We start from the raw sequence: 12,462 nt of genomic DNA, 5'->3' as shown, positions 1-12,462 counted from the left end.
CACAATCTCTTTTAGGTTGAAGCGTGAACGAGAACGCTCTCCGATGTCACTGGACGAAGAGAACACCCAAACTTCTAGCCCGGGAGGATGGCAGAGCAAACTATCCGCGTTGAACTTCCTGCACCTGCAGGTCCATCGACGCGGAACGGCCACATCGAGCCGTGCCTCTTCGAGGAAATCGTCCCGTGCATCGGATGCGTCCGATTTGAGTGAGCTGGCAGGCCCGTGGCTCAATCTTCCGCTAATGCTGGTATCGGGAACAAGCGATATGGTGAAGGATGTTAAGCAGCAACATTCGAACGGACTTGAGATGAAGTATGTGTGTGCGCGATTTGATGCAACAGCTGTCACTTAAAATGTCACTACGAATTTTCTGCAGGGACTCACCGGATATCAAAGGACAGCGGCGCAAATCGTTCTACAACTTCCCGTTCTTCCTGCGGCACCAGGACGCCGTCGAGGAAACGTCTACCTCATCACCGCAGCCTCAAAAGCGGCCACTAAAGGACAGTGACACGAACCTGTCGTTGACCACCTCGCTCGAGAAGGTACCAGTTCCGCCTCCAACCACGCCAAAGTCGAAGCGTGCCACAAGCTTCGTAAAGAAAAAGCCACCACTGGAGCGAGGATTCTCCGCCCAGAGTGCTTTGCGGCTGAATCGTAATGCGGTTGTGCGTGAGTATTGGAGGGTCCAAGTAAGGAGTTCTGGATATTGTCCAACGTTCGTTTATGTTCCATTTCAGCGGACGATACACTCTCGACATCTGCTGCCGACGTGAGTATACTCGTGACGGAACCATCGCCAGATGTACCGACCGTTCCAGCTCCGGGCGAAACCCTCGTACACGTGCTGGTGCATCGCGAGAGTGAAGAGTATCAATCGGAACTGGACGAGAAAGGTAAGCGGATCGCTGTTTTGTGTTAACATCACTGTGATTGCTATAAACATCCAACAATCCGAACAAACACTTCCACCTAGCAGCAAGTTGAGTGCAACACAACCAGTAGAGAACGACACCAACTGTTTTAGTAGCCGCTCACCTGAAAAAACTCACACCAGAAAACAGTCACACCGAATGGAGCCCGGATACCACCGGCTAACCTATGTGCACCTCTGTTTTTGCTGTAAATGTGTTCTTTTTTTTCTTCTTTCTATGTTCTTCTCTTTTCTCTTTTCCCTCCATCCCCCTCCGCCCACACACACCCACCCCTCGCTGTTCTTCCGTTCCGAATCTGTCCTTAATCGATGTATGTGTGCGCGTGTGTGTGTATGTGCGTTGTTGTTGTGCGTTGTGGTGGTTCTTTGACCAACGCTCCACCCTCTCCCCCTTCCCCATACACCCTACACCTCCCACAACCCCGTCCCCGTCGGATCGACCGGGAACCACCGGAAATAGGCGAACCGAAAGTCAAAGAACCGCGCGATCCATCCCGCGCTAGTGACATCAAACTTTCACCCGGCACGAACGTTGACTATCAAATTCTAGGTGGACTGGAAGGTGACCCACGTCCCGTCGTTACGATCTGCGTCGAAAGCCCGATGGAATCGCCGGATCAGGAGGAGGGGGGCACGGGATCCGCCGGGTCCGGCACGGTTGCGATCGCGATCGATCCGGAACCGATCGATGTGAATTTGCCGCGTGATACGAGCAACATATTCTACGATTACGATGAGCAGTCGACAAGAGTTGCGGGGGATGCTGGTGCTACTGCTGCTGCTGCCGACACAACATCCGCCGCTGGTACCGATATGGGCAAGATCGAGTACGATCCGGCCGTGACGGTAGAGATTACGAATGAGCTGGAATGTAAGGCGAGTCGTGCGGCTGGTGGACGTCACGAGGAATCTACCATGGAACGGCCCGGTAGCTACGCGGAAACAGATCTGCCCGAGGGACCGTCAAGCTGACCATCGGAGCGGAGGACCTCGGACGCAGGAAAAACGGCAGATGACAGTTGACAATCTACTATCTGAGTAAGTTTCACGGTCGCCTCCTATCTCAGGATGCGTACGTCTATGCTGGTTAGGCGTGGGATAAGTGAGATGCGAAAACAGGTGAAATTAGAATTAAAACAATCGCAATATATATATGTTTGAAGACACTACTTACACTGTAAGTGACTACACCGAGGTGTGGAGTATGTATGTACATGACACGCATTACAGCAATGATTGCTTCACAACAGTAGCAGAGTCCCTAGTACCATTAGAACGAACTTCTAACACATTTCCCCGTTTACGATTACGAGTTTAGCGATTAGACTAGTGGGGAACAAATTCAAACGTAGAGGGCATTAAGAGATGAGGCAACTGTACAGCCAGCGAACGTACTGGACGTGGGGACAAACTGGGGTTTAGCTGCAGTCGGCAGAGGTGGAAGTCTTAGGAACGAGTGATTATATTCGCAATTTGCGTCTAAGTGTGTTCAATCGATCTTTCTATTTCACTCTGCTTTCACTAACAAATTTTGATCAAAACTTAACACACACTCACACCACAGACGCACTCTTGTTGGTAAAATCGTTACACTTCTTGCATATCAGTTTGTGATTTTTCTCATCAGTAGTAAGGTACCCGGGTGGATCAGAACCGGTGGCGCCGCGGCAGAGGACAGATCTCGAACCAGATGCTTTTCGTATATGAATATATATTTTTTTAAATTGCAGTTATGCATATGTTAGTGTGTAAGTAGAGTTTTTTGGGGATTAAAAGAGTATATCGGAAGAGGAGCAAGCGGTTGAGCCGTGCACAGTCCACTTGGGCTTGGGATAGGCAGGTCAAGGTCAACATAGAAATATTTTTTTCCGTCTATCTATTTAACAACAGTATGATAATCAAAAAGCTGGCAACGGGAGAGATAATTGTGTGTGTTTTTCAACTTTTCAACTATCCTCTCTGATGGCTTGGAATTATGCGTTACCTCATACACGGACTATATGAGTATCCCTGCTATTGGCCGGTGAAAGCGAAAAGGGAAGCGATGCCTAAAAATCATCAATCGAATTTATCAGTAGCCACTACTAGTAGTTGAAGCGGTAAGATACCGACTCTATTTTTCTGTCCGTCAGTTCCACATTATCCATGCACACTAGCCCTGTTTACCGTAATGGACGATGTACTTAGACGCTCCTCATAGGAAGGAAAAGAAAGTATGTGTAGAAGGAGAAGAGGTAAAGTGCATATTCTAATTGTTTGTACAAACTAGCGAGATGGGAATATTAACACATTTAAATGAATTTGTTTAAACGAGAGAATAAAAACCGTTGCGATTGTTCCTTTACATCACTTGCAGTGGTAGGTACGGTGGTAGTAAAGGTGATAAGGTGTTTTGTTTTCCCGTTGTTTTTCTTCTCCCTTCTACTCAACGTTTCGCAAATGATGTTATATCCAATTAAGAAGCTACTTAGCAACATCACGGTGTTGTATGTGTACAGTGATTCTATGCTTACTTCTCAGTAGAGCGTAACCTAGCATTAGGCGGGCTCTTATCGCCCGGTTAGTACGTAATTCAATACTGTTGATAGGTTAGACTGTAGTTTTGAGAAGAATTGAAACCAACCAAACACACACTCACACACAAGGAATATTGGGCTTTGCCGGGGTTGTCCGAAGCACTTAAAAGTTGATCGAGTGAGACAGTTAAAGCTGGACAACGTTGGCAACCATTTCCTTACATTGTATACAAAACCAACCCAAGAAGCTCAGTCAGATTACGGCTGTTTAATGAAAGAAAAAAAAAACTTAATTTAAAATTACCCTATCGCAACCCATCCAAAACACGGAAACACGGAAGGTCGCCGGGGGATGCTGGTTGCATAGTGGTTAGTGAACGGTACATTTGTAACCCGCGAGTAAGTACATACGCTTAAAAAGGTAGATAAATGGAGAAGTTTGCAATAGTAGTGCGATCACGTATGTCAAATTTAGTCGTTAAGGAACAATTAAAAAAAAAACAGACGCATGCTCACGACACCACACGGTCGATACATACATCTCCCCCCCCCAGAATTGGGCAACGAGCAAAACATCTCCCAGAAATCGCAGCTTCCAACCTAATGTTAGGCAGGTATGAGATCTCACTTTAAAAGAAGCGAACGAAAAGTTAAAGATGTAGGAAATGTAAATACATAACATTGGAAATGGATGCAGTGTAAACCATCCGCCATATTTATTAACCACGTTACTCACACGTTATTAAAAGAGCAACACAAAAATGAAAGCAAAAACCCCACATTACAATATAATCACGACAGTAAGATTAAGCAAGAAGAACATTCCATTGCAATAAGAGGAAAGTAGAAAAAAAGGTTTAACTAGAAAGCAAAAACTAAGAAAAAAAAAAGAAATTAAGTATAACGTTGAAATAAGTATGAGAAAACAGAAAACGAAAGCAAAAAAAAACAAGTAAATAGGATAAAAGTATATTTAAAGTTCGTGTAACACAAAATAGTAAACCAAGAAAAAACGAATGGAAGAAAGAGCAAAAGGAAAAACAATAAACTTTCTTAGGTAACAGTTGTTAAACAGAGGAATAAAACAAAACAAAACAAAAAACTTATTCTGACACATTCTGACAGCGTGTTTACGAATCACTGCTTAAGGTCACGGGATAGATTGTTGTTGATTTAGTTCTAATCTAATATAAAACACAAAACAGTGTAAGCAAATAATAGATTATATATAAAACAAAAACGAAAGAGAGAGAGAGAGAGAGGGAGAGAAAGAGGGCGCAAACACCTCAGAGAACGATTTATCTGAACCCCTAAAGTTCGTGCTTAGTTCGACCATTGCGTTGTCGATGTTGGGTTTTGTTTCAGTTTCACTGATTACGCTTCTGTCACAGTTCGATCGTCACCCGTGTGATAAACCGAGTTGACAGAGCGATTAAGAGTTATACACCAAAAAAAAAAAAGATAACGAGAAGACAAACAAATCTTATTAAAACAAGGGCAAAAGAAGAGACGAGATTGTGTCACTGTACATAGAAAGTGGAAGAAGTGGGGCAAAGTGTTACAGGAAAGTATTGTTACATTAACTTCACGTTCAATAACGCTTATTGCCAAACACGCGACCCCAGCCTAGTAATGCAGCCGATTGTTATGCGAGCTTTAGAGGCGTTAAAGAAGGATTTTTAGCTATATTTTCCAGAGTGTACTTATCATTGCTTACGCTACGTCAGACATTAATTCTTGCTTTCCACCTTGGCTTAGTAGATCCATTTGTTTGAAGAAGACGCTTAGACAGAGAGCCTCCAACTGACGTATTAAGCTTCCCGGTCTTCAGTGTTCAGGGAACCAGCTCTGCGAGACCTGACCCAACATAAACTCTCGTAACAGCTCTAGCCGAGTCCGGAGCCGTACATCACCGTAAATAGAGCAACGAAGCAATAAATGACAATAGCCACCATTATACGCGCCAACTGGCCAATCTAAGCAAACCACTGCTAGACTTCCCATATCGGCCCAAAACTTGCAAAACTTACCCCTTTTAATCCTGTTCCGTTCTCCACGGATGGCCCTCGATGGCTTTGATAGGTGATTATCTACTTCAGGTCGTGCGTCAAATCAAATTAACCAATCAAAGCTCATCGTGACTTCGCATCAACACACTTGCGTGGAATATTGCTACTGTATCAACGTAGTGGAGGGTAGGGTAGGCGATCCAGCTGGTCTGCCGAAGCATCTTTACGCCGGGTGAAGGTTGATTGCCTTCAATTGCCGGTCCCTTGCGACACATGCAGCCTCATCACAGCTGGTGAAAGGAGCATCTTTTGGGCATGATGCGTTCCTGCTGGCGCGTTAAGTGTGTCGCACGATCGTGTTGGATGCCGGTTTTTCGCTTGCACTGCGAACATATGTTCACCGACACCTTCGAGCGGGTGGTATGATGTTATCTTGTTACGTTACGCCATACGAGCACGTTCTTCGGGAGCGTTTGTATTTCAAAGGCCTAAAGCGTTGGACAAAGATTTGAATTTGTAGCTCTACGTTGGGAAGTTTGGCGACAGGAGTTATGAGGGTTAGAATTAAGTGTCAACATAAGAAATTGCTACAGCTTTGGGCTTTGATATTAATTTTTTCCCGAATAGCTATCTCAAACAATATTTTCATATTAGTTTTCATAATATTTTTTAAAGTATTTAAGTTTCTGTACAAACAGCATAGTAACACATTTAATTAAAATTTATTTAAAAACAAGTATGTTAATAAAAGCACTGTTAATTAAATAAAAATTGAATCAAACTATAAATAACTAAAATTAAATATAAATAGTTAAATAAATTTCATAATAAAATCAAGACAGAGGAAACAAAAGCAAATAACAACTTTAAATAAGAACTAATAAATCAAGTAGATATAATTAATAAAAACCTCAACAAACAGGAAAATATTATTTAAAATTTGTTACGTTAACTTATTAATTGTAGCCAGCATAAAACAATAAAAAAATATTTTAGTAAAAGTAATTAAAAATGAATAGATCAAAGGCTAAAAGTTGTTAAAGTAATTTGTCGGCATTTAATTCTATTACTTCAAAACTCTGTTTAGCGAGCTTCGACATGTTTGTAACACAAAATACTTCGATATGAAAAAATCTACTTAAAAAAACACATTTAAAATGTTAAAACAGCTGTACATAAAAACATTAAAATAATTGCTTTTTTGCTTAATTCGATGTCGATCAAAATGTCAATTAATTGTAATTTATCATTGGTTCTTATATTCAAAAGTACGTCACAATTGTTTGGAGCTAGCTGGAAAAACTCTGAAAAATTTAACCGTAAGATGTGAAATCGTTGACAGTAATGCAATCGGGTGCAGCAGTTTCAAAACTTCAACTAACAAATAAAAAACAAGCGCAACACATTGTTTTGCACCAACAAATACGCTTCGAATAGTAAAAGTAAAAGAAATGCATAAAAAATATAACAATCGCCATTAACATTTACAAAAACAAAAAGTAGGCAAAACCTCGTTAGCTGCATCTTAGTGTTGAGCGAGCATGCTCGTGATAGTACGCCGCCGTAGTGTAAAAAGGTATCGTGTCGCCATAATCCGTAAGCGTTGCACACGTTGAAAACCCACTTTCAAATGGTGGTAGATTGTAAAACAAATTCCTATTATGTGCTTTTTTTTTTAAGTCCTCTCTCGCTTGTTATGTAGTTTTACGCATTTTTACAAGACATTTAACACACCATGCAAGGATGTGTGTTGTGCAAACGCAGTTTTTGCATGAATTTAAAATATAAAATACAAATAAGGTCGTGTGTAAGATTTTTTTTTGATTTTTCCGGTTAAATTGCTCACAGCAATTCAACGTTCTTCCGACAGTCGAGCTGGTGTAAATTGCTTGGAAAGGACAAAAAAGTAAAATAATATTTATTTCCCTTAAGTGATCGACACAATTGATTGCAACAATTGATTGATTCTTCAATAGCAACAGTTGTATGTATGTATTGCTGTTCTGAATATTCTACCACCATCACGGTGGAAACGAAACGAATGTAAAAAAACACTGCAATAAAAAGCAACATAATAACTATATGCAAACACTCTAAAGAAAATCTTCTGCTTGTCGCCCCTTGAGCTATCTCCCATCCCTGAGAAACAATCAGCAACCAATGAAACAAATAACGCACTGAGTGCAAAACAACTTTTTAAACAAATATTTTAAAAAAATCCGTTTTTTGTGGTTATTACGAGCGCACAGTGCAAAGCATAACAAGTATTCACCGAACGAAGAACAAAAACAAAATGCGGCAACGCAAGTAAACTACCTTCGAAAGAGTTTAAACCCAAAAAAAAAAAACAAACAAGAAGCAAACAATAAGCAACAAAAGCATTACAACACAGCATTAAGATAGAATTAACAAAACGTATATAATAGAAACATTAATGAACAAGAAACAGTAACACCCATACACACACAAACATAAGATGGTAAGGTAAATTAAAGCTGAAACCAAAACTGGAAGCGAACAATTGTAGAAAGTTAGTTAGAATTTTGTTAAATTATATATTTAAGCCGAGTTAGCGTAGCAAACAACAAAGGAAAAGCAAAAAAATAAGAAACGAAGGAAAGGGAAACAAAAACACATTCCCGTTCATGTAATAGAAGAAAGGAATACGGCAAAAAAACATAAAACTAATGCATGATTGCGAGAAAAGGAAAGCAGAAAAAAATACATCAACAACAGAATATTATAAAAAAAAGAATGAAAAATATAAGCTGCTGGTGATGAACAGATGAGCAAAGAAGAAAGCTAAACAACAGTCACACACGCACACAAAACGAATAACAAATGAAACGAAGACAAATTATGGAAATTTATAGAGCAAAACAAAGAATAAAAACAGATTTGAAAGGTTGTGTAATTATTTAGAAAATACCAAAAAAACAAAACAACAAACAAACAAAACTATAAATATATATACATGCAATATACATATACATATACAAATAATGCAAAATTTGCAAGTAACAAAAGAACAAAGGAACGGTACACAAGAAAACAAAAGAAAGCAGAGAAGCAAACAAAAGAGAGGAGGAAAATAATAATATAAAATAGAAGGATGAATAAAATTTCGAAAAAGTCGATCGAGAGTAAAGTGAAAGAAGAAAATATGGAAAAAGCGCGCTCAACGATTAAAAAAAAAACGTAACGTGGTAGTAAGCGACAGAGGGTTTGCTAGAAAGAGGCTAAAAATATCAGGAGGAAATAAAAGAAGAGCAAACAAAAAAAAGAAAACAAGAAAGAACGAATCCATTGTACATAGGAACAAACAAAACCCAAACCCAAGAGTAATAAAACCTGAAAATATTAAAAGATATAATGAAACAATGCAATGTGACTCGTTCGATTAGTAAAGTGTTTCTCTTTTTGCTTTTCCGCTTTCGAATAAGAACAGTGCCCTGGTTTGAAAGGGAAAGTACTTTCCCTGGTGCAGCTGTGTTTATCAATGTGTCTTTCTTGTAGCGTACGATCGGATGAGTTATATACTGTTGTCTAAGAGTCCGCGTCTGTTCATTCATCCCTGACCTAGACCGTGGCAGAATGCTTGCCTACGCTGTCAGTAAATATTTACCACAGTGCCTCGTCAAAGGGCTCGACCGGTCTAGTCTGCTGGGTGGGCAAGGGCTAGGTATCACGCAGTTGAATTTTTCGCATTGCACGCGCAATTAACCCAAGCCAACCCCCCAAAATGTAACGCTCGCGGTGTTTCCCAGCCCGAGCGTTGCGTTTCTATAATTAAGCACCAAGCACGTGCGTACGTCACCAATGAGAACTGCGGGAGGGCACAAAATAGAACACAGCATAGGGGGGTGAGGTGGATAGAACTGGGGTAGGAAAATGTGAAAAACAGATTGTTTGCTGCCACGATCGCACTGATGATCGCGTCAAATCTCAACGGTACACCACGCGCCATTGTTGCGCTATAGCGTTGTTTGATTAGAACAAAAGCTACTTTCATTTTAGTGTGAAATTTTAAATAAAATAGTATCACCCTTTTTTCGTAGAACCATTCTACCCAACCGGAAGCGTGGAACAATCGCACATGTATCGCTCGTTCCGGATAGAACGCATCGGTAATCGTATACAATTAGTTCCTCTTTTTGGATTCATGGTTGAGCCAGTCAGACTTCCAACATGAGGTTGGAGTTTCAGCTTCGCAAAAAAGACCTTCCAACGGAGGTGGCATATCGGAAGGGATCGTTACATCGATAGCTAATTATTGCCTTACAAGATCGCTTTTGCAACTTTTCTAATTGCCGGTCTCAGGGTGGTAGCGTGAAATTATCGGAGTCAGACTTATCATGATGACTACCCTAAAAAAAAGTGAACCTTATCTTAAAAGCTTGGCCTAGACAGACACACGACACGAGACAATGCTTCTTCTTCTTCTGCTCATCAATCTCGACAGGTCTCAGCCTGCTATTTCAGGTTTCCTTGATTGATTTTATCCGTAGCTGGATAGTCAAGTCCTGCGTACTGGATAAGATTTGAACCCCAGTGCTGTCGTGTGAAGACCCCGATCCTCCGAGATCTTGCTGGTTTCCCAACTATTGATTATTTTCCTTCAAAACTATCTGAACTATGGAATGAAAAATGCACAGGCGACCCAGACTTTGTTTTGTGTAAAATTTGTCATAAAAATATGTTCCTTTCTTGTCTCTTCGCTTTATTAAACTTTCATCAGAGATTTACTTATTATTGAATGGATTCTCTCTCTTCTTAAATGCGTTTTTGCTTTCTTTTGGATCACCTTTTGTTACCTATCTCCTCCTCGGGTTTTCATACCATCATTTTGTAATCGCGATCGCCGGTCGCGTCCCTTTCCAGCGTAAGGCAATTCGCGGATGGAGGATATGAATGGATCTTGTAAATGATTTGTTCTTCCCTATCTTTCCCTCATGCTGGTGTTGGACGAAGAAGAGCAAGAAAATCCAAGTCTTGGACCACACTCCGCTTACCACGGCTTTTTACCTTACTCGGTCGCATCACTCTTCTCCACCGCGAACGGTTCATCGACGGGCAGGGAACCACTGTCGGCGATCATCACATCGTTCGTCGGCCGATCGCGCCCATCGGTGGCGGTGTTTTCGATCTTGCGCACCACGTTCATACCCTCCAGCACCTTGCCGAACACTACGTGACGGCCGTCGAGCCAGCTCGTCTGCTTGACCGTGATGAAGAACTGGGAACCGTTCGTGTCCTTGCCCGCGTTAGCCATCGACAGCCAGCCGGCACCGAAGTGCTTCAGCTTGAAGTTCTCGTCGGCGAAGCGTTCGCCGTAGATCGAGCGCCCACCGGTACCGTCACCCTTGGTGAAATCTCCACCCTGGATCATGAAGTCGCGGATCACCCGGTGGAACTTGCTGCCCTTGTAACTGTTGGCGAGAAACGGAAAGGAAAGGAGAGATGATGAGCACGGTGGATGATGCTGCGTAGTGGATAAGATAATGCAATAATATATGCACAGGGTGTTGGCGATATCTATTCGCGTAGTCAAGAGACCGAAGAAAGACACACAAAGAGGAAAACACAAAATGGCAAGAGCAACATTACAACACCATACTCGATTCCAGCTTTGCCCATGATCGTCCGCTACGCACAATGCAAAGACGGTAAAATTTCACACTTCTAACATGAAATTGTCTAGAGGCGGCCATTAAGATACGCACAATTGCGTGCGTAGGATGGAACCGGCGTGGGTAATTGAATTATGCAAATTACTATGTTAAATTATGTTGCTTGCTGGTTCTTTGCCTTAATTTTGAAACCTACCCTTCGCCGGGTGTGGTCTTCTCTGCCAGTTCCTTGAAGTTGCGTGCCGTCTTCGGTACGGTGCCACCGAACAGACCGATCACGATGCGTCCCTCCGGTTTGCCACCGATCGTGATGTCAAAGTAAACCTGCAAATGAATGAGAAAAAAAGCATGTTAGCAGAGAACTGCATACATCCGACGCCGATGTTGGCCATCCAAAAAGAACGAGTGGTTGTACGCCTTCTTCCTCCTATTGCAGAAGGACACGTAAGCACTTCTTCCGTATCAATCCACCATCCATTCAGACGCTTCCACGATGATGGATGCATTTCATAACGACGACCACGTCACACTCTGATAATGCGTACCGTCTAAGATAAGCATAAACATGATGCCGGCTGCATTGCGTTATGCTTTTTGCTAACCTATAAACGCATCAATAAACCTCTCTTCGCTACACAGAAGAAAAAAACCACAGCCGCAAGAAGACAAAGCAGCTGATGCTATCTCGAAGGGCCCGGTTGTTGACCTTCCCTCTGCTTACCTTGTCCGTAACCTTTGGGCCGTCACCGGAGGCCAACGCGCCGGCAATCAGCACGCTCAGTACGATGAACAGTTTCATTTTGGGCTTGTTTTATGAATCCCCGGTGCAGTAGACAATGAACTTAACTTATGAAAGACAGAAGTAGAGTATAAATATTTTCCCTATGAGAACACTGGCCACGGGCACGTCCGTACGGTTCGCGCAAGATGAAGGAACTGTGCGAGATTGGCTGTACTTTTGTATCGCCCAACCAGCCCAAGCGTTTGACAGCTCGTATTAGGTGCGTAGGGGAAAGCGAGAGAGATGACACGCCTGCCCTTTCTCTCTTGCGCTGGACGAGCGAGCGAGCGATGGCGTTGTTTGAGTGAGTGTTGGTGACGCTGCGTTCGTTCTATGGCGGGTGCGTCAAACCCACATTTTTTACAAAATGACATTAAGATAATTTTTAAAATTTTTATTTTTTACGATGCTTGAGGCTTATTATTTTAAGGAAATTTTGTACAACTACGGCATTCATACTTAATTATACATAAAAAATGAAGTCTTAAACATTTCACAATTTTTCTAAAATGCATAACAAAGGTCTGATATTTTAGGTATTTCAACGAAGTAAATATTTTTAACTTTGGGGGCGACTCGGCGGTAGATG

At 41.9% G+C, this 12,462-nt stretch overlaps 2 protein-coding genes across 6 annotated transcripts in view; one reads left to right on the top strand and one right to left on the bottom strand.

The window, feature by feature from the left end:
• The window catches only part of LOC118511420 (sodium channel protein 60E), a 147,838-nt gene extending 139,057 nt beyond the window's left edge, over positions 1–8,781 (top strand). For 4 of the 5 annotated variants that reach the window (XM_036054503.1, XM_036054501.1, XM_036054502.1 and 1 more), the window contains exons 32-35: positions 16–315; positions 380–675; positions 744–899; positions 1,398–8,781. In XM_036054503.1, coding sequence (XP_035910396.1) covers positions 16–315; positions 380–675; positions 744–899; positions 1,398–1,909 — 1,264 coding nt within the window. In that variant the 3' untranslated portion in view covers positions 1,910–8,781. The remainder of the gene's footprint in view (positions 1–15; positions 316–379; positions 676–743; positions 900–1,397) is intronic. The other variant, XM_036054504.1, reaches the window with a different exon arrangement.
• A 1,347-nt stretch (positions 8,782–10,128) lies between these two features.
• On the bottom strand, positions 10,129–12,042 carry LOC118511422 (peptidyl-prolyl cis-trans isomerase 5). Its single transcript, XM_036054505.1, has 3 exons — positions 11,814–12,042; positions 11,289–11,416; positions 10,129–10,891 (listed from the first exon to the last, which is right to left on the bottom strand). The coding sequence occupies exons 1-3, from the start codon at positions 11,889–11,891 to the stop codon at positions 10,489–10,491; spliced, it is 609 nt and encodes a 202-aa protein (XP_035910398.1). The 5' UTR covers positions 11,892–12,042; the 3' UTR covers positions 10,129–10,488.
• Positions 12,043–12,462: the final 420 nt, after the last annotated feature.

The sequence above is a fragment of the Anopheles stephensi genome, chromosome 3, assembly GCF_013141755.1.
Source record: "Anopheles stephensi strain Indian chromosome 3, UCI_ANSTEP_V1.0, whole genome shotgun sequence".
Taxonomy (NCBI): domain Eukaryota; kingdom Metazoa; phylum Arthropoda; class Insecta; order Diptera; family Culicidae; genus Anopheles; species Anopheles stephensi.
The sequence above is the reverse complement of the archived record's forward strand: the minus strand, read 5'-3'. Positions and strand labels throughout refer to the sequence as shown.